The sequence below is a fragment of the Drosophila takahashii genome, chromosome 3R, assembly GCF_030179915.1.
Source record: "Drosophila takahashii strain IR98-3 E-12201 chromosome 3R, DtakHiC1v2, whole genome shotgun sequence".
NCBI classification, from domain to species: domain Eukaryota; kingdom Metazoa; phylum Arthropoda; class Insecta; order Diptera; family Drosophilidae; genus Drosophila; species Drosophila takahashii.
Genome location: NC_091681.1, coordinates 12,951,325 through 12,974,147, shown reverse-complemented (window position 1 = coordinate 12,974,147; position 22,823 = coordinate 12,951,325). Strand labels below are relative to the sequence as shown.

General features: G+C 44.9%; 2 protein-coding genes across 2 annotated transcripts; both read right to left on the bottom strand.

Annotated features, from left to right (window-relative positions):
• Positions 1-483: 483 nt before the first annotated feature.
• LOC108061048 (serine-rich adhesin for platelets) lies at positions 484-22,215 on the bottom strand. Its single transcript, XM_017147050.3, has 7 exons — positions 21,770-22,215; positions 4,315-4,383; positions 3,926-4,255; positions 2,832-2,889; positions 2,238-2,309; positions 1,643-2,179; positions 484-1,581 (listed from the first exon to the last, which is right to left on the bottom strand). Exons 2-7 carry the CDS (start codon positions 4,321-4,323, stop codon positions 1,454-1,456), a joined length of 1,134 nt encoding a protein of 377 aa, XP_017002539.2. The 5' UTR covers positions 4,324-4,383; positions 21,770-22,215; the 3' UTR covers positions 484-1,453.
• LOC138913601 (uncharacterized) lies at positions 5,364-21,198 on the bottom strand. Its single transcript, XM_070217656.1, has 2 exons — positions 17,631-21,198; positions 5,364-11,332 (listed from the first exon to the last, which is right to left on the bottom strand). The coding sequence occupies exon 2, from the start codon at positions 11,325-11,327 to the stop codon at positions 10,059-10,061; it is 1,269 nt and encodes a 422-aa protein (XP_070073757.1). The 5' UTR covers positions 11,328-11,332; positions 17,631-21,198; the 3' UTR covers positions 5,364-10,058.
• Positions 22,216-22,823: the final 608 nt, after the last annotated feature.

The window sequence follows — 22,823 nt, the reverse complement described above, 5'->3', positions numbered from 1 at the left end:
AATGATAATGATGATAATAAGAAACGAATTCAAAAACAAGCAGTATTTAAAGAGCGAAGAAAATATGAAATATTTAATCAAAGTAGTTTGTTACATATCAGAATGCTAAATGGGAAAGTGGAAGATATACATAGCTCATTGAAAAACGATTTGCAGAGAAATTTTTATAATATTATACAAGGCAATAACAAGCCAACAGCAATTTTGGTATATTTTTTATGCATTTCATAAGTAAAACAAAAACGACTTAATGAGCGGTAAATTTATAAAAAATCGTTTTAAAACACCCCATTTTCGAATATCATCAGCAAAGTTTTATAAAAACCAATATGCGAAAAATATATACGAAATGATAGCGAGTCATGTTAATAAGACGTTTACGATTAACAATGGATCTTTGATAATAATGGATTTAAAATAAATAAGCAAATGTTTGATAAATCAAATCCAAAGTGCGTTTTCCCTCAATAAAAATACCAATTCTTTTCCAGCTTTCTTGCCACATTTTATTACAATTGTCCTCCATAAACATACAGACCATTCGGATTATATAGTTCAACAATACGGTTAGGAAAACTTAGCCAAGAGCTACACATATCAGATACAAATATTTATATGAATAATATTAAGTACAAGGTTTATTACTTATTGGGAATTTTTAGAGTTATATCCCGCCTTCAACTTATAAATTGAAATCGAACGAATATAGGGACTAGTACAGGCTTAATTGATACAAAAAATATAGGTTTATTTACATTCTTCTACGTAGTTTGTGACTTTGGACCATTTCAGTTGTAGTTCTACTTTCTTTCGTTCTTCCAGTGTCTGTTTCAAAGACTTATCAGACTTATCCTTAGCTCCGTAACTCTCTTTCTATTTCTCGGGGAAAAAATCGATCTCTATCAAATGCAAATATGTAAAGCATTCCAAGTCCTGTGCGTTCTGAATGGGTGTCTTACTAAAATATATGTATACGTGTAAATCTATATTGATTCTGCTTCGCATTCCGTGTATGTATGTGTATAATCACCTAATCCCTCGCCATATTCAGCTTACGGTATCGAGTATATCTTTATTGGGCTCCGTGGCTACATCTAGGCTAAACATGTACAATATATAGTATAAATAGGTTTTGATGTATATATAAGTACTTATAGAGTTTGTACGATATGTTTGTCCTAGGGAAAAAACTTTGCAATTGGAGATACAAGATACGAGATACGAGAGTATGCAGTTAGGGACGGTTTCTAGGTTCGTAAAGCGATCGCACTAGTGGAGAGACTAGCCGGGCAAAGGGGTGGAGTGTCTTCATAGAGTTATACAAGAATATATAGATGCCACTGTGCAGCAGGTAGAAAATCAAACTCTCTTCATCATTCTGTAAGCAGTTCGCCAATATTATCCACACCAAAATAATTCCTGCACAGCGTTGGATTAAGTTTGTAAATATAATTTAGTAGGTCTCATCTGACCCACCGCCGGATACGCCGCACTTGGACCGAAGGATGGCCGCCAGGCGTTGGGTGAGCGGTTCTGTTGGGGATTCGGAATCGCTGCAGGAGGCGGAGGGTACTTTGTTGCCTGAAATAAAGTGGGGTAAAAATTTATTAACTTTATTATTATATTATGTATATTAACTTACCATTGCTCACGTCCAGGTCAGCAGCTGGGTTCTCCTTTAGGCCAAAGTTGAGGCTTACGGGCACGATGTCGTCCTCCTCCTCCAGAAGCAAGCTGGAGTAGGAATGTGTGGTGTTGTCGCTGCGCCCGCCTCCGCCGCTCGATGAATTCCTCGAGGATCCAGAATCATTGTGGGAATGGGAATGCGAATGCGAGTGGGTATGGGAGTGGTGGGAGTGAACTGCCAATGCTACTGGATCCTGTCCTGCGTCGTCGATGGGCAGCTCGAAGTCGTCGCCACTGCTGCTGCTCTCCTCCTCGCCATCCATCACATCCACGTTGTCAATCTCGTCGTCACCCCATCCATTATCCTCCTCCTCGGAACAGTTGTTGCTGCTCTCGCTGCCATCGCCATCTGCATCCGCATCCGCATCTCCGTCTGCGTCGCCTGCCTCGTCCCCGTCAACATCCGCCTCCACATCGGAGGCATGCAGATCCAAAGCCAAGTCGGGTGATGAAGATTTATTATAGTTCTCATCGCTGTCGCTGGATGTGGCCACTGGGGCAAACAGATAAGGATTAATTGAGTGGCTGCCGCTATTCATCAGCTCACTTACCTGCCCTCAATTTCTCCAGGATGAGCGGATAGAACTCCTTGGCCGTGGCATTGTTGGGCTCGTATTGCAGAACTGTATTGGGAAATGGAAAAAATGTATTGTTGGTCTACTTATATTTTATGAATGGGAAAAAAACATATGACGCTTTTATAGAAATGTGTTGTAATAATGTAATTGTATTTCTTTTTTATTATGTAAAAATAGATTTATTTACAGATCGACTATTTTAGAAAATTTTATTAATGTTTCCAATGTAATTAATACAAAGTTTTCGCCTAGATTTGTTTTATGTTATAACTGGAGTTCATTTAGGAGAACAATAATGCAAAAATACTTTGAATTCATTACAATTTCATAAAGATTATGATCTGATTTTATGTTAACTATTTTTTAGATTACTGTTAATCTTTTAAATTAAAAATCAAAAAGTCTTTTATAGCAAATCGTTACCTAAAATTGGAAATATTTTAATAATAGCCACTTAATTTAGATGCGTGTTTCAATTTTCTGTCATCTCTGAACTCAACAAAGTTGTAAATGCAGCTCTTAAAAGTACGGTGACATACTTTGGGAGCTGATTTTTATTCTACTCACTCAATTTGCAATATTTCAATGCCTTTTTGTAGTCCTTCAGCATCACGGCGGACAGGAACTGCAGGAGAAACGAGAAACGCACAATACAGTATGGTGCATCGCACAATATACGTTTAAGGGAATGCCAGCAAATCCTTTTGAAATTCTCATAACATCTCAACAACAAAAGGCTTATATATAGGTACCACATATCCACCCCCTCGATCTACTGGCCCACTTTGTGGGATGCACAAAAAAGTTGACTCTGCTGAAAGTTGAATGCGCTCGAAAGCAATTTATTAGCAATCAATAAGCTGGCCAAGTGCGCTCGGTGCCGTAATCCTTCCGAAAGGACTTTAACTTAAATCCGCAATCTCCGTTGGCAGCGCAGCAATTTGCATTTGCATAAGTTCCTGCCAAGGATCCTCATTGTTGTTGGCGTCGAGCAACAAAGGGGAACTGTGCCACGCTTTGATAATGATAATGAGGGGAACAAAACGGGGTTCTTTATCGTGGGCAGCAGCTGTTATTCACAAAAAAAACACCAAGGGATTATAAAAACTTAACTGAATTAATTTTTGCCTGAACGTAAATATTGTTAAAATATGGTTTATGATAAGCTTCAATATCAAGTAGTTAATTGATACACAAATAAAACCTAATAGATTAAACCGAACTCAGTTTTTGACAATATATGTTTTACCTTAAATTACTAAAAAATAAAAAAAAATTTTATGAATGAAAAAATCAAATCTATTTGTAATTTTAAAATTATATTTAAAGTAAGTAAGTTAAAAAGTAAAAGAAAATTGTGTATTCAAAGAGTATGCAACACAACATTTGTTTAAAAAAAACCACATCAGAACCAAATTCTGGATGCGCCACTGCTTTAAGTTATATTTACAAAAATTAAGTTGGTAAATATATTGTTGATAAAAATGTAACATAAGATAATTCTCACCCTTTTTGTCACCCTTTTAAATATTTTTCATCCGCCAAAAACCTCTCATGCGTAAACTAAAACTTGGCCTGTTGGTAAATAAACCTTTGTTCACTCACTTTGGGGCAGGCTTAGGTTTCATTTCGAGGACTTGGTTAACCTGAATTACTCTTACCTCGGCGAGAAACTCAGTGGGCGCGGATATGCTCTCGTCGGCATCCGTGTACTCGGAGAGGCTCTGGCTGAGGTCCTCGCTGGAGGCGGAAGTGGGCAGACCGGAAGCGGAAGCAGCGGCTGCGGCGGCAGCTCCGTTCATTATGTTTATGTTGTTTGTCGTGGCCATCATGGTCGTAGATGCACCTGTTCCTGCTGCTGCTGTTGTGGTCGAGGTGGTGGCAGGAGCACCTGCTCCGATTACTCCATTATCGTTGTCCATGTGGCCATTGCTGCTGTTTGGCCTGACCGCATAGACCCCATTGCCATTCGACTTGTCCATGAAGAGGAGCTGCAAGCGGTGATTTAAGTTCCTGCCCTTCCGGCATTCAGTTCTCGGCAAATACTCACGTTAGACATGATCTCCGATAGCAGTTTCAGAATCTTGCAATCTTCAATTTAGCATTTTCATGGACTTGTCTGAAATGGCAATTAGAAAAGGGGAATAAATTTGAATTTTGGATTGATCTAGATTGGAAGAGACTACCGCAGTGCAGCTACGGTATCGATTTCGATGCTTATCCCTAATTGGATTGCCCCACCTTCGACCTTCACTTTCTGGGCAAGTTGGTAAGAAAAAAGAGGGCAGGCAACAAAGAGCGTTGGAAATTCGTTAAATGTCAAATGCTAATTCCACTTCCGCTGGATGAGCGCAGACATTCGCTTTCCAGCCAAGCGAAAAGATAAATTTAGGCTAACTGCACTCAAGAAAAACTAAATTATAAGGGTTAACATCAAATTTAAATACCTGTATTTCTTCTTAAAATATTTTGCTACCTTAAAAAGCTTTGAAAAATCATTTAAAATATATAATTTATATAATTAGTTTTTTATTTTCGATCTAAAATATTTTTCTGATAAATTTACTACGTACACTCAAAAAAAAATTTTAGAAAATCGCCTATGGATTTGCTTTACTGGCGATTTTTTTCTATATTTCTGGAATATTTCTTGAATTTAATGAATTTTGATTAATTGGAAGAAAATTTTCTTTACCAGTAGAAAATTTTTTTATTTTAAAGAAAAAAATCGCCAGTGAAGCAAATCCATAGGCGATTTTCTAAAATTCAGGGCGATTCATTTTCTGAGTGTAGGGGAGAGGTCTGTAGGTTGAGACAGTCTGTAAGTTTTCTCAATTTTCTCAAAACTTTTCCACTAAAAAATTTTTTTTTATTTTTTTTTGTAGTCCTTTTTAGTGACAAAACTTTTGGGAAAAATATTATAAGCCAGGCTCTAGCCAGATTTAAGCTGTGAGAGTCGTGTACCATTTTGAACCAAAAAAGTTTTTGTCTACTTTTTTCAAAATTCCATTTAAAATTAATAACGTCCTTAAATTAACTTGGTAAGATATTTAAAACATTAGTATATTAACTGTTAACTAATTAAAAAAAAGAATCAGCTTAATGTGACAGTCAGAACAAAAGTTATTAATTTTTTCCCGAAATATCCCATTTTGTGTAAGTTGAGACACCCGTTTTTCATACAAAAAGGCTTTAGGCCAACAGAGGTCGCTTTCTGCCTAGCACATTTCTTTGATATTAGGGGAAAAGTGAATGTTCAAAGAGCCTTTTGATTTTAATTGTTATTTGGTCGAAGTTCTTAAAAAATGGATGGGAAATAATTTAGGACGAACTAAAATTGATTAAATTAACATAAATAAATAGTTCCTTATAGTTTGGAGTACTTTTTGTGTGAGTATTATTGACTTTAAAAAGTGTCTCAACCTACAGACCTCTTTTTCAAATTGTCATTTTTTGGCACTTTTAAAAAAAAATTATTTTTTAGTTTTCCCAAGGGAAAAAAAATTTTTTTTTTGCTTTATTTTACAGCTAAAAGACTAAGCTTTCGATCGGTACTTAACACGTGAAGTTTCAAAAGCGAATGTCCAAATGGGAGACTAAAAACAAAAGGTGTCTAAACCTACAGACCTCTCCCCTAATAATTTTAAATAATATCGCAAAAAAGTATGACACAATAATGATATTCTCCAAGGCATCTTAAACTTATTTTCAATACTATACTTTGCATTTCTCAGTGTTTTTCGCACAAAGAGCAAAATTCAATGATGCGGTTGATGGGGTGTTGGGGGCGGGGTTCGGTTGGGGAAATTCTGCCAGCGGCTTTTCTTTGGCCAACTAGTTGAATAGGCCAACTCGACACGCGAACATACGAGTATTTGCCGGCTGCGAAAGCCAAGTGTGAGGAGGGCAAATGAGCGGAATTGTTGGCGTTTTTCGCTGGGAACGGGCGTTTAATTGGCGAGCGACATGCACCACGCCTCGAGGTATGCAATGAATTTTTCGGTTATTTATGCAGCATTTGCAGACAGCCAACGAAGCGCAATTGTGTGTGTGTGCCGGCTGTCTGCTCCTTTCAATAATTGAAAGCACTCGCAGTCAAGGACTCGAGGGCCGTCATTAAAAACAATAAATTTGTTTTAATGCTCGACATGCGAAAGATTTACTCAATGGCCCTCCGGTTTCTGGTGTGCACACACAAAAATTGGTACCTTTCAATCGGAATTTTTATTCTATTAAGCTTTTTAAGTTGTTTTTCAGTAAGCGATGCAGTAAATGCATAACTTGTTTACTTGCTTTAAAAAACTAAAAAAGAAGCAAAAGTATTTAATTTGAATTTTTCTGTATAAATGTATTTTATTTGTACACCTAAAAATTGTTTTTTTATTAGAAATCTTAAATAAAAATCTAAAAAGCCCCTTCATCTCTTTCAGTGCTTTTTTCTTTTGGCTGCAAAATCAATACCAATAATTACAGTAATAATAATCTTGCAACGTGCTGAAGCCATAACTGACATGGCTTCTGCTGCTCCTACTGCTTGTTTACTGCTCCAAATGGCCCTTAATTGTATTTTATACCCGATGCATTGAATCTTAATTGCTGGCTGCCCGTCTCTTCGTCTGTCTCTGTCACTCTGTGACGTCCTCTCTCTTTCTGTGTCTCTGCAAACAACACGTCAGTCAGTCAATTGTCTGCGATTTGTTTACTCGTCGGTTGATCCTTTCTGGCATTTCCAAATGTCAGACATGTCTGGGTCCATCCTGTCACGCAACTCTATCGGAGGTCTGCAGCCATATTCCCAATCGTATATCTGTATTTTTTGCTAATTTTCGGCCCAGACTTTTACAAGGTTGCGAGAAAGAGAAACATACTCCTTGATGGGGGGAATTGTTTTGGGGAAAAAAGCTTTTAAAAGTACTTTGCGACTACTCACCATGTGCCACAATTCTCATGACAGCTTTAGTTTTTCTTTCGTAAACCCTTTACTTTCCCGGTCTTGAGCACTAACTTATTCAGCGGAGCTCAATTAACACGAGTGGAAAAACTAATTTCAAAACAAGTTTTCTTCGGAATGATTCGTTTCGAAAGTTGCTAAAGCTGTTAAAAACAAAAGTTTCGTGCTTGCCAGTCGCAAGATTTTAAACTAACTTAAGGAATAAGAGAAGAGAATCAATGCTGTTGAATAAAAAGCTAGACTTTAAATCGAATTATTCTAAATTTAATTCTTATTCCTTAAAAAGCAGGACATTTTCTAGACGACTTTTGGACAAAGTTTAATTGCTGTCATCATACCATCGACAATTTATAACGATAATGATGACCCCATTAATTAGTTCAAAGTGTTTTTCACATACTCTAATTTATGTGATTTTTTTTAACAGCAGCTGCAACATTATCGATACTTGCATTGTCTTGCATTGCTTTGTTTTAAAACTTAATGGAAAAACTTTTCCAACTATGTGACCACAAACAGGTGCTGGCTACGTACTCAAATCATTTTCATTTGCATAATTAAAATGTCTACTGGCAAATTGAATTTCCATCCCATAGCTGCCCTCTTACCTGATTTTAACCGGAAAGCAACCAACCAACCGCCCCTTTGGGGTGGTGAACCAAATCTAAAGTCGGCGAACCGGAAAGTTATGTATGTGAAGCACATGTGCCACATATGTACGTATACCTATATATGTGGTGGATGCGTCATGGGGTCAGATGGCGGCCACAGTGCAGTAAAATTGCATAAAAAGCCATTGCTGTTACTGCAATTCGGTTGTCCAGTTTCAAAATGCGCCGAATAATTTATAACAAACACTTAAATGCGACTGCGATACCAATCCCCAGCTAGAACCATTCGAATGTTTGCCAAATTGCCGGCCTGTTGGGGCTTATTTGAGCCAAAACAACATGCAATATGTAGTCGATGTCCCATCGCCTGCCAACAACTAACCAAGCGACCAACCGACCAGCCGAAGGAGCAGACGCTACCGAACCGAAGGTCCTTGCCATTGGCCAGTCACAACACGAGCCGTTAATGAGTTTTCCTTTTAATAAATTTTTTAGCCGGCAAACACGGCTGACGACGAGCCCATCTGGCCAGGCCCATTGATGCAGATAGAGAAATTATATAGATTGATTTATCTTTTTTTAGATTTTGTGTTTTTTATTTTTATTGATTTTTGTTAATATCAATAATATTATCATCGCAGTTTAAGTTTACCTTATGCAAATATAATATTATTAAACTGAGAAACAGTTAAGGAATAACGTATTCGTTCTTCAACCATACATTTTGACCATCCAAAGGATGTATCTTTTTTATACGAGCACCTGAAGAATTTATGAACTTCTTTGATGACCTGTTTTTCTTTCCGTGGTGTCACTTCAGGTAAATATCGTCAATAAAAGGCGAATTTATGATAGAGTGTTGTAACGTAGTTTCCTGGCTGGGATATGGCTCAGTCCGGCCAGGGTCGCTTACAGAAAAATTTATAAGCTGGGGACTTTGGAAATTTTTGTAGAGGGTGAGCCGACTCAAAGGTGGAAGTTGTCGGGCGCACGTTAGGGTTATGTAATCGGGCTCGTAGGGGAAGATTTTGGGAAAACAACCGGGTGGGTCGTCGGTAATGGTACACCAGTGGGAGCAGAGGCTTGGCGCCTGGCTGCGATCCCCGAAGGATGCACGTGGGGGTGGGTAGTGCTACACTAGTGGGAGCAGAGGCTTGGCGCCTGGCTGTTATCACCCAAAAATGCACACGGGAACCGGGAAATAGTACACCAGTGGGAGCAGAGGCTTGGCGCCTGGCTGCGATCACCGAAGGGAGCACGTGGGGGTGGGTAGTGCTACACTAGTGGGAGCAGAGACTTGGCGCCTGGCTGCGATCACCCAAAAATGCACACGGGAACCGGGAAAATGGTACACCAGTGGGAGCAGAGGCTTGGCGCCTGGCTGCGATCACCGAGAGATGCACGTGGGAATGGGTAGCTAGACGCTAGTGGGAGCAGAGGCTTGGCGCCTGGCTGCTAGCACCCAAAATATACACGCGAATGGGGTTTAATAGACACGCAGGTTTTCAAGTTTCGGATATAATATTTATTGAATGAGAACCTAGGGGTCCCTGCCTATACCGCACTCCTTGATTTAACGCTACTCACTCAGACAGATTCGGTCAACACGAAACAAAATCCAACGTTTCTTGGCGGCAGATAAAGCTGCTATTCGCTGCTTCTGGTGGCGGGTTGTTGTATCCAGGGAAGGCGCGAGACAAGCACGATGGCACGTGGTTCAAGAATCGCGAGCACGTGGTTCCAAGACGAGTCGGTACTGGTTGTCGCGGCGGACTGGGGTCGCGAGCGATCGCGTGTGGTCTCCTTCAAGCTCTGGTCACAACTGACTTCTCCTTGTCCCAGTTTTAAAGCCGCGGCCCAAAGTTATCCTCCTTTCTTCATTCTCGCTGCTTCTGCCCTCTGCTCGGCATGCTACTGTGGTCTCGCTCTTACACTTACTGAGTGTTTCGTAGATAACTCTCTGGAAAGTTCTGTCTCGATCTGCCGCCTTCGTTGATCCAGTTCGGTCGCTCACGCTGCTCTATGCCTCCGCTGCTGCTGTTCCCTCTCTCCGCTGCTGCTCTCTCGTTTCTATGCACCCCCCCACACCCTGCTAGCTAGAGATGGCCGTGGTTATCTTAATAATTATTTATTTATATTATGGTTCGGGAACAACTGGAACTTCATGTTCTTAAATTATAAGGAACTTTGCGTGTTTTTTGTACGGCCAATTCGGGCCGTTACACCCCCCCTTTACTTCGCCGGACGAACAGAGACGGTGACTTCGTTCTTGGTGTTTATCCTCACCCGGTAGTGTTGTCCGTTTCCCTTTTCCAGTACCCGGATATTGCGGCGGAGGTTTTTAGTCACCCGCGCCTGTAGTCTCTCCACGACGTGTTGCGGCAGTTGGTGCTGTTGCGCCGGGTGTACCCTCCAGTTCGCTGGGATGGGAATCCATCCGCTGTGCTTCATCCGGTCGGCTATGGGTCTTTGCTGGTGGGACTGGCCGGGTCCGTCTGGGGGTACGGAGTTCGTAGCAGCGCTTGCGGTGTCCTCTGACTGTGCCTGCCCGATCCTTTGGCGTCGCTGGGCCTCGGCTGAGGTGCTGGGCATGTTGTCGTCCACTTCCAGTCGGAAGCGCCGTATTGGTTCGCCTTCCGGGTGAATAAAGTGGGCGACACATCCGGGGGTTGTGTTGTCGCGGCGAACTACCTGTTGGGGCGGCGAGTTACCGCCTGCGGTGTCCTCCGGCTGTGCCTGCGCGATCCGTTGGCGGCGTTGGGCCTCGGCTGAGGTACTGGGCATGTCATCGTCGACTTCCAGGCGGAAGCACCGTACTGATTCGCCCTCAGGTTGAAGGACCCGGGGGGTGCTTCCGGCGATGAGGCTGTCGCAGCGAACTCCCTCTTGAGGCGGCGAGTTACCTGGTGCGGGCATAACAGTCCCGGGTTCTTGGAAACCCTCCCAGGATCCATAAGCCGGTGGTGGATCATCGTCTTCTTCGTCGCTGATGTCTACCACCTCAACTGAATACGGCTGGTGTGGGGGCGTGTCCTGGTCGTCGGTGTTGCTGAGGTCCACTACTTCGACCGTCTCGAGTTGGGCGGAGGCCGGAACATGGTCGGTCACTACTTGCATGGGACTGATCGGGCGCATGTTGAGGTTCGGGAACCTGTCCGTTCGCAACGGTACCTCTTCGTCGACGTCCATTTCTACGTCGTTCGGTTCGGTCTCCCTGACCAGCGGCTCACCATTGTCATCGAAACCTTCCAGGTAGCGTTCCAGGTACTCGATGGTGTCCGCGCTGAGTTCCTCGCTGATAGTAAGGGGCGATTCACGAAGTGCTACTCCGACAGGTACGGGAAGTGTATCCGTCACCCCTTCGAATAAGGCTCGTTGGAAGTCGAGCTCCTCGTCCCCAGTTTCCTCCGGCAGTTCGACGATCCTGGCTAGGGTGCGACGAGAGGTCCGGGTGCGCCGGCGGTGGCTGCGGTGTGACGGGTCGCGGTGGCGTCCAGGCATGTTGACTTAAAATGCTGTTAAAAGTATTACTTTAACTTATGAACCTACCTAGCTAATCTTGGGAGTGCGGTGTAAAACAGTTTGCAGATCTTACAAGTTAAAGTTACAAGTTTACTAGATAACTACCCTCCCCAAAACCTGGTTTACTTGATGGTGTCTTGGGCGTCTTCGAGTTCGCTGTCGATGTCATCCTCGTGGAAAACCTTGAGGTCGGCCAGGCCGGCTGTTCGCCTGCGCTTGGTCTTCGGGTCTTGGAGACGGATGATGTTTTGCGCTATGAACTTTACGACTTTAAATGGTCCGTCGAAACGTGGGGCCAACTTGGCCGCAAATCCATCTGCAGCCTTGGAGAGGTGATGCTGCTTTAGGAGGACCAGATCGCCTATTGCTGGTCGCCAGGCGCGCCTTCGTAGGTTGTAATGTTTGCCCTGGTTCTCGCTGGCCTGTTTTGTGTGTTCCAGAGCTGCTTTAAGAATCTCCTGGAGATGTGTAGCCTTGTCGGCGGGTGTCACGGGTTCTCGACCCAAATGTGGAGTGACTTCGTGGTAAAGTGAGCCCGGCAACCTTGGCTCCCGACCTTGAAGTAGATAGGCGGGGCTGAATCCGGTGGTGTCCGAGGCGCTAGAGTTGATGGCGAGACTTATCTCGGGCAAGGCTGCGTCCCAGGTCTTCTGGTTCCCGTCGATATATTGCGCTATCATCGTCTTGATGGTCCTATTGGCGCGCTCTGTGGGGTTCTGCTGCGGTGAGTACGGGGCGGTGTGCTGGATAGTCATCCCCAGTTGTCTTCCAAATTCCTTGAATGCTCGGCTGGTGAACTGCGTACCGTTGTCGCATACAAACGTCTTGGGCACCCCGAATCTGGCCAGGATTCGTTCGCGGAATGACCGAGACAGAGATGCTGTAGTCGCCTTGCGAAGTGGAACGAGTTCAACCCACTTGCTAAAAGAGTCGAAAAAGACCAGCAACATCGTATTGCCGTGGGTAGATCGGGGCAAAGGTCCCACGAAGTCGGCGCACAGCGTGTCAAACGGCTCTGTTACGAGCCGGGTGAACATCTGCCCAGGGGGTTTCAGCTGGCTGGCTTTAAATTTCTGGCAAGTTTCACACCTGCGAACGTACTTGACTACGTCGCGAAAGAGGCCAGGCCAGTAGTACCTCTGCATGATTCGTCTGGCTGTTTTCCGGATCCCCATGTGGCCAGCGGCGGGTTGGTCGTGACACTCCTGCAGGATACGCGCTCGAAGGGGTTGTGGCACACACAGTTTCCAGGGAATATAGTCTTCTTCTTCTGGCCGGTTTCCGAAGCGTCGATACAGCTGGTCGTTCTCTTGGACGTACTCTGGGTAGTTGGCTGGTTCCTCGGCTATCCTCGTCAACATCTTCTTTATCCAGGTGCAATGGCGTTGTTCCGTGGTGGCTTGTTGAAGTCGTTCCAGAGGTTGCCTGGAGAGCGCGTCGGCGACAATGTTTTGGTTTCCTCGGCGATAGTGCACGTCAAAGCGGTATTGTTGGAGCTCTAAGGCCCAGCGAGCTATGCGTCCCGTAGGGTTTTCGATGGCGTTAAGCCACTTTAGCGCTAAATGATCAGTGACTACATCAAAGTGGTATCCTTCGAGGTAGCATCGGAATTTACGCACGGCCCACACGATTGCCAGGCATTCTTTTTCCGTCGTGGAATAGTTACCCTCTGCCGTTGACAGCCGTCGACTGGCGTAAGCAATGACACGCTCCCGGCCTTCGATCTGCTGCGTCAACACCGCTCCGAGTCCAAAGTCGCTTGCGTCGGTCTGCACTGTGAACTTTTCCTCGAAATTCGGGCAAGCTAGGACGGGTGCTTCTGATAGCCTGGACTTTAGTTCTTCGAATGCTTTCTGTTGGGCGGTGTCCCACGTCCATTTTTGGTTCTTTTTGATTAATTTGGTCATCGGTTGTACAATGTTTGTGAAGTTTGGTACAAACCGACGGTACCACGATGCAATGCCAAGACACCTTCTTAGCTCCTTGATTGACGACGGTGGCTTAAGTTCTTGGATAGCGGCTATCTTATCTGGGTCTGTGTGAATGCCCTCCTCACTGATCTGGTGTCCGAGGTACACGATGCTCCGCTGGAAGAATTTGCATTTGTCCCGGTTGAGCTTTAGATTAGCTGTGCGCAGTCGGCGAAGTACCTCACGTAGATGCTGCAAATGTTCTTCGAGGGTTTTGCTAACGATAATAATATCGTCAAGGTACGCAAAAGCATGGGGGTCCATATCTGGTCCGATGACTCCGTCCAATGCTCGCTGGAATGTTGCTGGCGCCGAATGCAGTCCGAAGGGCATGACCTTCCAGTGATACAGGCCTCGGCCGGGCACCGTAAAAGCTGTATACTCCCTACTGCCGGCCGCCATCGGAATTTGCCAATACCCGCTCTTTAAGTCCAGTGTGGATATGTATTTGGCATTCCGTAGCTTCTCTAGGATGTGGTTAATCCGAGGTAGCGGGTACGCATCGGGAATAGAGCGAGCGTTCAGCTGCCTGTAGTCTACGCACATGCGGACGTCCCCCGTCTTCTTGCCGACAAGCACGATTGGCGCACTGTGTGGACTCTTCGATGGCTCTATCCTACCGTCGCGCAGAAGCTCGTCGACCTGGTCATCAATGATCCGTTGCATCGCTGGATTTTTGGTGAAATACCGCTGCTTGATTGGGCGGTCGTCCCTCATAACGATCGTGTGCTCCGTGATATGGGACACGCCTGTAAGTCCGTTGAACAGGTCCAGCTCGTCTTCCAACTCTTTCCTGGCCGCATGCATACTCTCCTCGACAACGATGGTGGTTGCTCTTGCTGATGGTACCTCGACGGTGTTGGCCACTGCTGTTGTTCCCGGTGATAGCCTAAATGGATTCCTCTGTATAGCTCTTGCGCACGGTGGAGGAAGAATATCGCTACTCTGACTCGTGGTGGTTCTCTGGGAGGCGACGGTGTTTGTGGTTGCTGGTTCAGCTGGGTGTTCCACTGGCAGTGCTTTCGGTGGAGATACGACGAGACGTTGCTGATCTAGCCGTTCTTGTCGTCCTGGTTGTACTGGGCTTGCCGTGGTTGGCGGACTCGATGCGGTGGGCGGGGCTGGTCGCCGCTGCGCTGCTGGACCTGGACTCAATGCGGTGGGCGGGGCTGTTCGCCGCTGCGCTGCTGGACCTGGACTTGTTGCGGTTGGCGGGGCTGGTCGCCGCTGCGCCGTTGGAGCTGGACTTGTTGCGGTTGGCGGGGCTGGTCGCCGCTGCGCTGCTGGACCTGGACTCAATGCGGTGGGCGGGGCTGGTCGCCGCTGCGCTGCTGGACCTGGACTTGTTGCGGTTGGCGGGGCTGGTCGCCGCTGCGCTGCTGGACCTGGACTTGTTGCGGTTGGCGGGGCTGGTCGCCGCTGCGCCGTTGGAGCTGGACTTGTTGCGGGTGGCGGGGCTGGTCGCCGCTGCGCCGTTGGAGCTGGACTTGTTGCGGGTGGCGGGGCTGGTCGCCGCTGCGCCGTTGGAGCTGGACTTGTTGCGGGTGGCGGGGCTGGTCGCCGCTGCGCCGTTGGAGCTGGTATGACGGGCAGTAGCGTAAGGCTCACCTGGTTTATTTCAAGGGTGGCTTTCGCTTGACTGAGAAAATCCATTCCCAGGAGTACGTCGTCAATTGTAGTGGGCAGTATCAGGACAAGCATGCCTACCTCCTGGCCTCCCAAGCCAATGGTAACACTGAGGGCCTGGGTGACCTCTCTCCTGCTGCCGTCGGCGAGGCTAAGCGGGGTGATGACCGCTCGCTGATTTTGTTCGGTCCTGACCAACCCAGCGACTCTCTCGCTGATGAAGGTGCGCGTGGCTCCGGTGTCGACGGTGGCACAGAAAACCTGACCTTCGATGGATACTGATGCCACTATCCGGCCCCTCTCACACCGGAGAGCGGGATTTATTGTTGCAGAGGGGAGGCGAGCGCTGTCTCCGCCTGTTCCCTGGGTGGGCGGAGGCGCTCTTCGTTTCCCGTCGGTTTGGCACGGCAGCAATCGATCGTTCGTGTCCCTCGGCGGCCGCAGTCCCAGCAGAACAGGACCCGTGCGTTCCTGCATTCCCTGCTAAAATGTCCAGCCTGCGCACAGTTTCCGCAGGCATTCCGGACGTCGATCCTGGGCTCATCTTCAATGCGGCGATGGGTGACTTCGGTTGACATGGGTACTAGGGCGTTGGCTGCCCATGATCCCTCAGTGCGGGGCTCTCCCGGTGCTTGGTTCGCTGGAGCTGGGTTCCTAGTAGTCGGCATTTGCGAAGTCCTCGATGTCGACATTAGCTGGGCGTACCTGCGTTGGTTTCGGTCCCGGGTTACCTCGAAGTTTGTCACTAGCTGGGTCAACTTTGTCAGAGTGTCAAACTCGTGCCGTCGCGTGAAAAGTTGATATTCTGGGAGGAGGTTTTCGTATATCCGGTTTAATTCCTGGGTCCCGTCGTAGCGGGCTCGGCGCATCATCAGGCGTAGGCTTAGAGTAAAGTCCTTGAAGCTCTCCCCTGGTCGTTGGGTCTTGGCCCGGATCTCGTCCTCCAGAGTTTGAAAATAGCGTGGCGGCAAAAAGAAATCCAGAAATTCTGACCTAAATTCCTTCCACTGGGCTTTCTGTAGTTGGCTGACTCGAAACCAGTCTCCGGCTCGGCCAACTAATATGCTAGATAGCACCCTTGGCAACTGGTCCTTCTCGATCTGGTAGGCGTCCGCTCGCTCCTCTAGTTGCTCCAGGAAATGTAGGGGGTCGCCAGTCTCGCCATTGAAGAAAACGCCCCATGTCCGTAGCTTATCCGCCAGGCCGAACTGCAGCGCTCGTTCGCTGTCTGTTCGCAGAGAGGATCCAGGCGTTCCGGTCGCGCTGCGTCCAAGTGATAAATGCCCGCTGGTCCCGGCTGAGGGAACTTGTAGCAGGAGTTGGCCAACCTGTTGCTCCATCTTCCGCTGCCTGTCATCCACGTCACAGTCCGAGTGGTTCGGGGAAGGGTCACGTGAGTGGTCACGGGATTTGGCTTTGTATGTTAGCTCCAGCTCGGCTAAGCGCTCCAACCGCTCCTTGGGCAACTCCGCCTGGTCCACGTATGCGGACATCCGTTTCCGTAGGTCCGCCAAGGTGCCTTCTGGGGTTAACCCAAACTCCTTGAAGATGTCCTCCAGTTGCTCTTTCTTGACGTCGTAGATCCACTGCTTTCCCATAGTGTGTGGGCTCAGCGTGAGGACTTTGGTGAAATCTGTGGTTTAACTTAGCGCTAAAATTCTGGCGTGCGGCTAGTGCAAGGTGATTGAGCAAGATGTGGTGATGGGTGATGCCCTACTCAGCATGCAGTCGGACAGAAATTTTCCTAAGGTGGCTATCGAGTTTCTCTTTCCGTGACAAGGATTTCCCGGGCTCGGACAATGGTAATGTGACCCCTTCGAGCTCAAATTATCTTATTCCAACTGGAAAAATTCTTTTTTTTTTTCCCAAAAAAAAATAAAACTGGTGACGTTTTAAGTCACGAAGGATGTAATCCTCTAATTATCCTGATTCCCTGTTGGTCCCTGCTCGGGCGCCATCTGTAACGTAGTTTCCTGGCTGGGATATGGCTCAGTCCGGCCAGGGTCGCTTACAGAAAAATTTATAAGTTGGGGACTTTGGAAATTTTTGTAGAGGGTGAGCCGACTCAAAGGTGGAAGTTGTCGGGCGCACGTTAGGGTTATGTAATCGGGCTCGTAGGGGAAGATTTTGGGAAAACAACCGGGTGGGTCGTCGGTAATGGTACACCAGTGGGAGCAGAGGCTTGGCGCCTGGCTGCGATCCCCGAAGGATGCACGTGGGGGTGGGTAGTGCTACACTAGTGGGAGCAGAGGCTTGGCGCCTGGCTGTTATCACCCAAAAATGCACACGGGAACCGGGAAATAGTACACCAGTGGGAGCAGAGGCTTGGCGCCTGGCTGCGATCACCGAAGGGAGCACGTGGGGGTGGGTAGTGCTACACTAGTGGGAGCAGAGACTTGGCGCCTGGCTGCGATCACCCAAAAATGCACACGGGAACCGGGAAAATGGTACACCAGTGGGAGCAGAGGCTTGGCGCCTGGCTGCGATCACCGAGAGATGCACGTGGGAATGGGTAGCTAGACGCTAGTGGGAGCAGAGGCTTGGCGCCTGGCTGCTAGCACCCAAAATATACACGCGAATGGGGTTTAATAGACACGCAGGTTTTCAAGTTTCGGATATAATATTTATTGAATGAGAACCTAGGGGTCCCTGCCTATACCGCACTCCTTGATTTAACGCTACTCACTCAGACAGATTCGGTCAACACGAAACAAAATCCAACGTTTCTTGGCGGCAGATAAAGCTGCTATTCGCTGCTTCTGGTGGCGGGTTGTTGTATCCAGGGAAGGCGCGAGACAAGCACGATGGCACGTGGTTCAAGAATCGCGAGCACGTGGTTCCAAGACGAGTCGGTACTGGTTGTCGCGGCGGACTGGGGTCGCGAGCGATCGCGTGTGGTCTCCTTCAAGCTCTGGTCACAACTGACTTCTCCTTGTCCCAGTTTTAAAGCCGCGGCCCAAAGTTATCCTCCTTTCTTCATTCTCGCTGCTTCTGCCCTCTGCTCGGCATGCTACTGTGGTCTCGCTCTTACACTTACTGAGTGTTTCGTAGATAACTCTCTGGAAAGTTCTGTCTCGATCTGCCGCCTTCGTTGATCCAGTTCGGTCGCTCACGCTGCTCTATGCCTCCGCTGCTGCTGTTCCCTCTCTCCGCTGCTGCTCTCTCGTTTCTATGCACCCCCCCACACCCTGCTAGCTAGAGATGGCCGTGGTTATCTTAATAATTATTTATTTATATTATGGTTCGGGAACAACTGGAACTTCATGTTCTTAAATTATAAGGAACTTTGCGTGTTTTTTGTACGGCCAATTCGGGCCGTTACAGTGTAAATGTGTGTGTGTTATTGTACAGCCAAACGACTTTGCAAACTGTAATAACAATTCTTTATATATATTTTCTGCCTTTCCTTTGGCCAAAAGGCGTCCAGTTACAGTAGTTGGAAAGGACGTGGGCTAAATTGCATGATTATAATGATCGCCCTAAAAACGTTGTTATCGTTTGCTGCCATTGCAATTACGGTTGCTGCACTTTGAGCAGCTGCCAAGCGTTGGCCATTTAACTCGTTATTCCTAGCCCAAATATTATGGTAATAGTGTTCAAAAAGTACCTTTCGGTTGCTCTCTCTTGAATCAAAGTGAATTGGCTTGTGTAAGCTGCATTCCATGCTCTCCTTCAAGCCCCAGTTACGAAAGAGGGCTTAGAAATTCCTGGCAATGCAAAAAAATGAAAGAAAATAGCATCGCATAGTTGGCGAAATATTCTTATTAACTTCCAGCCAATTGAATCGACAACTAATAACATAAAATATGTCAATACTTGCTAAGAAAACTTGCTTGAAGCCCGCAATAAGTTCTTTAATGTTAGCTATGAAAATCTTTACCAGTTTTATTGCCAAATTTACGAGGCTTAAATGGCTGCTTTAACAGAAGTATATTCAACAATAAAGCCATTTTAAAGCAGCCACTCAAGCTCATATTTTATCGCTCTAGGTATTATAATATGGCAAAGAAAAAGTTTTTCTGTAGCCCGAAAAACTTGTCTATGGAAAGTTTAATTTGCTGCCACCCCCTAAAAACACGGACCGCCACCCAAGGACGGACAGTTGGGTGGTTCGCTGTGGTCATTGGCTTTGCATGAATTACAATCGATACTTGGCGGATCGGTTATCTATTCGTCTGTGCGGTTTAGTTCGCCACCGAAGCGGCAAATAAGCAATTATGCTGTGTGTTACATTTGCCAAACACGACATAACTTCGACTGGCCGCCATACGCGGCGTATGCGCAATATTTCCCATTTGACTGTGGCTTCGCCACAACAATGCGGCTTTTCTCGGGAATTGTTCGCATTGTATTGCCAGGCTTTTGTTTGTCGTCCCCGCATTATACCTAAGCAGGAATCTATATAAGCATGTGCATTCTGCTCTACAGATGCTTTCTAGCCTCCACTCAGTCATTCTGTCTTCTGCCATTCATTCATTCACTCATTCACCCATTCACCGACTTACGGCGCAAAAGTCGCTCGAGTGGTAATTAAAATTATAGCAACAATGCGACGGCTTCTGGGCCAAGAAAGCGATGAAGAGGGTGCAGAAGCCGCTGGCTGACACAGAAAGCGAAGCGGAAACGCTGGCTGTTTGTGCAGCACACACGCTAACAAGTTGCGGCTGCTTACATATTTGCTAGAAAAAGGACACTCACACACAGGCCAGCTTTGACAACTTGAAATATTTATGAGTGCCCGCCAACTCGACCCAAAGACGCTGGTGACAAGCCAAGAAGAGGCTGAAACAAAAACCGAGCACCAGAAAAATACTATATGCATTAAGTAACCAAACTGCAGAGTGAAGGTCTTTAAACCAATTTACACATTTCTTTGGTAACTTAAATTTAAAACAAAAAAATTTAATTTTTTTCAATAGTAAATAAATCAGAAAAAAACGCTTTAAACTTAATAATAAAAATAAAAGGCACAGCTTAAGTCATGAATAAATTATTTTTTTTTTATCTGGGTTTTTCATTTGAGCTCGAATTATTCTTTTCCATATAATCATATTCGGCATAGTCGTTAGTCTTATTTGAATCGGATTTATCATTATCAATATAATCATATTCGGTAAAGTCCTTTGTCGCATTTAAAACGGATTTATCAGTAGTATGCACCTTATTCTCCATATCTTTATAATCAAATTCGTTGAAGTCTACAGTCTCATTTGAAACGGATTTGTCATTTATATATTCCTCCATATCATACATAAAATCTTGCTTCACTGGCTTCTTGGTTGGACGCTTTTCAATTTTTTTGGCATACATACACTCATTTTCACAAAGTATCTTGGTGTCATACGCGTTAAAACCGAGCACAACACACTTGAGTTTGGTCATAATGCATTTTCTGCTTGCAGTGGAATAATAAAATACATAATTTGTCATCAAACAGGTGCCATAACCTCTGGGTTTTACGCGACAATACTTGGAAATTTTTTTGCGCATCAAAGTACTGGAGATCATCAAAAGGAATACGATCATTTTAAGGACCATTTAACTTTGTTTGCTGATGAGTGACTGAAGTATATGCTGATTTAAATAAAGAGTTAGTATTAAATGTAACCGATTGGTAATTTGATTTGCATGCTAAAAAATTTGCATTTTCTGCATGAAATTTTAAACGCCCTTGTATCATTTTTAAATCTATAAATAAAATTCAAGCTGTTTTATTTTGTATTTTTAAAGTTCGCAATTTGTACAAACAATATGAAATAAGAAATCCAATAGATAAAAACAGTCGAGGCATACAAACTTAATTATAGATGAGCCATGTTAAGCTCAGTTAATATTTTTCCGTTTACTCTCCATGCGATTCGTCACTATGTGGACTGAGGTTTACAGGGATTCCCCGGTTGTACAGATAAATAGATGAATTGTTGGGATTCTCCAAAGCATTACTTTTGAAATAATCCTTTTCCTTGGGCAATCCCATGCATCTTCTTTGGCAGGCCAATAAGCTTTGGTGTAGGTTATCTCCCACAACATAGGATGTAAAAGTCCCCATTATGCACTTTCTGAGCCCAGTGTCGTAATAGAAATAATTTGCCTTCAGTGCACTGTGGCCAATGGATTGGGGCTTATACCGGCATTCTCTTTTTACGATTCTCCGCAGATTGGCACTCACGACCAGGAGAAGCAGCACAGTTACTATGATCATCCTCGATCTGTAGCTTTTGTTAAACTAATATCAGCTATACTTAACCTAATATGTCGAAAGTATCTATAAATTTATTTCTACGCTTTTAACCCACGAAGTATATTATTCCTTCTGTTGTAAACAAACAAAAGAAAATTTTTTTTTTAATTTTAATAAGAGGTTTTAAAGCTTTAAAAAGTAAATAATTAAAAACTGACTTTTCTGTGTATTTAATAAATAGAGGAATCCGCACTTTATATTTTCTCTTTTTCAGTGAAGTCATCGCTCTTTAAAGCCTCTAATAGTAATCTCCCTAATAACATCAAAGATTTGTCCCACATAAACCCAAAGGGTTAAGTTCCGCATTGCGAGGTGAGAATTTACGGGGGCCTCGAGTCGATCGTTTAGCACATCATTAAAAATGCTTTGCTGTGCAGAAAGTTTCGAGTACTCGGCACTCTCGTGTGGCAACCGTTGCCGCTCTCGAGTGCCAGAAATAAATAATTAAAATTTACAAAAATCCCAACCAGAAGAGCACACAATTCCCGCCAAGGACGAAGGTTAATGCGTCCTGTTCGTGGTGTTGACGGAGGGGAAATGTGGCATAAATTTCACTGGCCTGCCGACAGGGCAACTTCACCTACCTTCAATTATTTACGAGCGGTGTCTCGTCCACCTGGTTAATTCATCTCCAGCCTCTTGGATTTTTTCCGTAGAGCTGTGGAGCCAGCAAGTCCCAGGATTAATTAGCGCAGAGTCCCCGGACTTTCCTCGAATCAAAGATTCTGCGGCGTGGGTGAAAACTAATTAACGTGTGTTTTCCCTGGCTGCTACGCAGTTGAAGCTGCAAAAATGCCAGCCAGAGTTTTCTTTGCACACACACACACAACACGAGTCCTTCGATTCTGGTCCAATGGTTACGCGGTAATTTTCAATTTTCGGATGCACAATCTGTGGATATTCATCCAAAAGACAAACAGCAACTTTTACTTTTAGATACTTTGTTGCAGCGGAAAGTGGAAACGTTTTTTTCTCTTCGCTAAAGTGAAATTCGTTCCGCCTTTTTGCGTCGCAGTTTCGCTTAATTAACAGAGTCGACGACTGAACGAAATGTCCTTTTTATACACACTTGTTCGCTTTTACCTTGCGAAATTTAAAGCTTTCGGCTCTCTCCCGCTCTCTTTCGCCAGCTTTCTCTCCCAGTTAGCTTTTCTCTCGCTCTTATAGGTACCCTGTAATTGGTTTTTTATTTAGCTAGTATTTCGCATTTACCGATTTAAATTATTGGAAAGTTTTATCATAGGTATATTATAAGAAATAGATAAAAAGAATTTTACAGAATTTTAAATACAAGTTTTATCAAAATCTGGAAAATATATTTGTGAACAATTTGTTTCTTATTTATTTATGGAAAGTGATTGAATACCTTTTTTTTATGAACTTATATTTATTGTCGATTTCTTACTATGTGCTAATTTTGTACATTTTTTTAAATTCTTGTAAAGCGGTAATTTAGAGCTAAAAAATGTTTTTGTTTTTTTATATTTTTTTGAACAAAAGTATTTTATTTATTAAATTTGGAATTTGGTATTAATCAAAGGTAATGGTATTTTAGGTTAAGACATCTCATTTCTCGGCTCCCCAAAAGCTTGGCTCTCTCTCTTTTTTTGAGCTTTCTTTCTCTCTCTCTGCGTTACA

Bases quoted from the DNA above. Each gene is read 5' to 3' on its own strand.
- LOC108061048 (XM_017147050.3), bottom strand. The intron at 2,890-3,925 runs GTAAGAGTAATT...TTTCTCCTGCAG, and splicing joins CCACTGAGTTTCTCGCCGAG to TTCCTGTCCGCCGTGATGCT. The intron at 1,582-1,642 runs GTAAGTTAATAT...ACTTTATTTCAG, and splicing joins TGACCTGGACGTGAGCAATG to GCAACAAAGTACCCTCCGCC.
- LOC138913601 (XM_070217656.1), bottom strand. From the start codon at position 11,327: ATGCCTGGACGCCACCGCGACCCGTCACACCGCAGCCACCGCCGGCGC.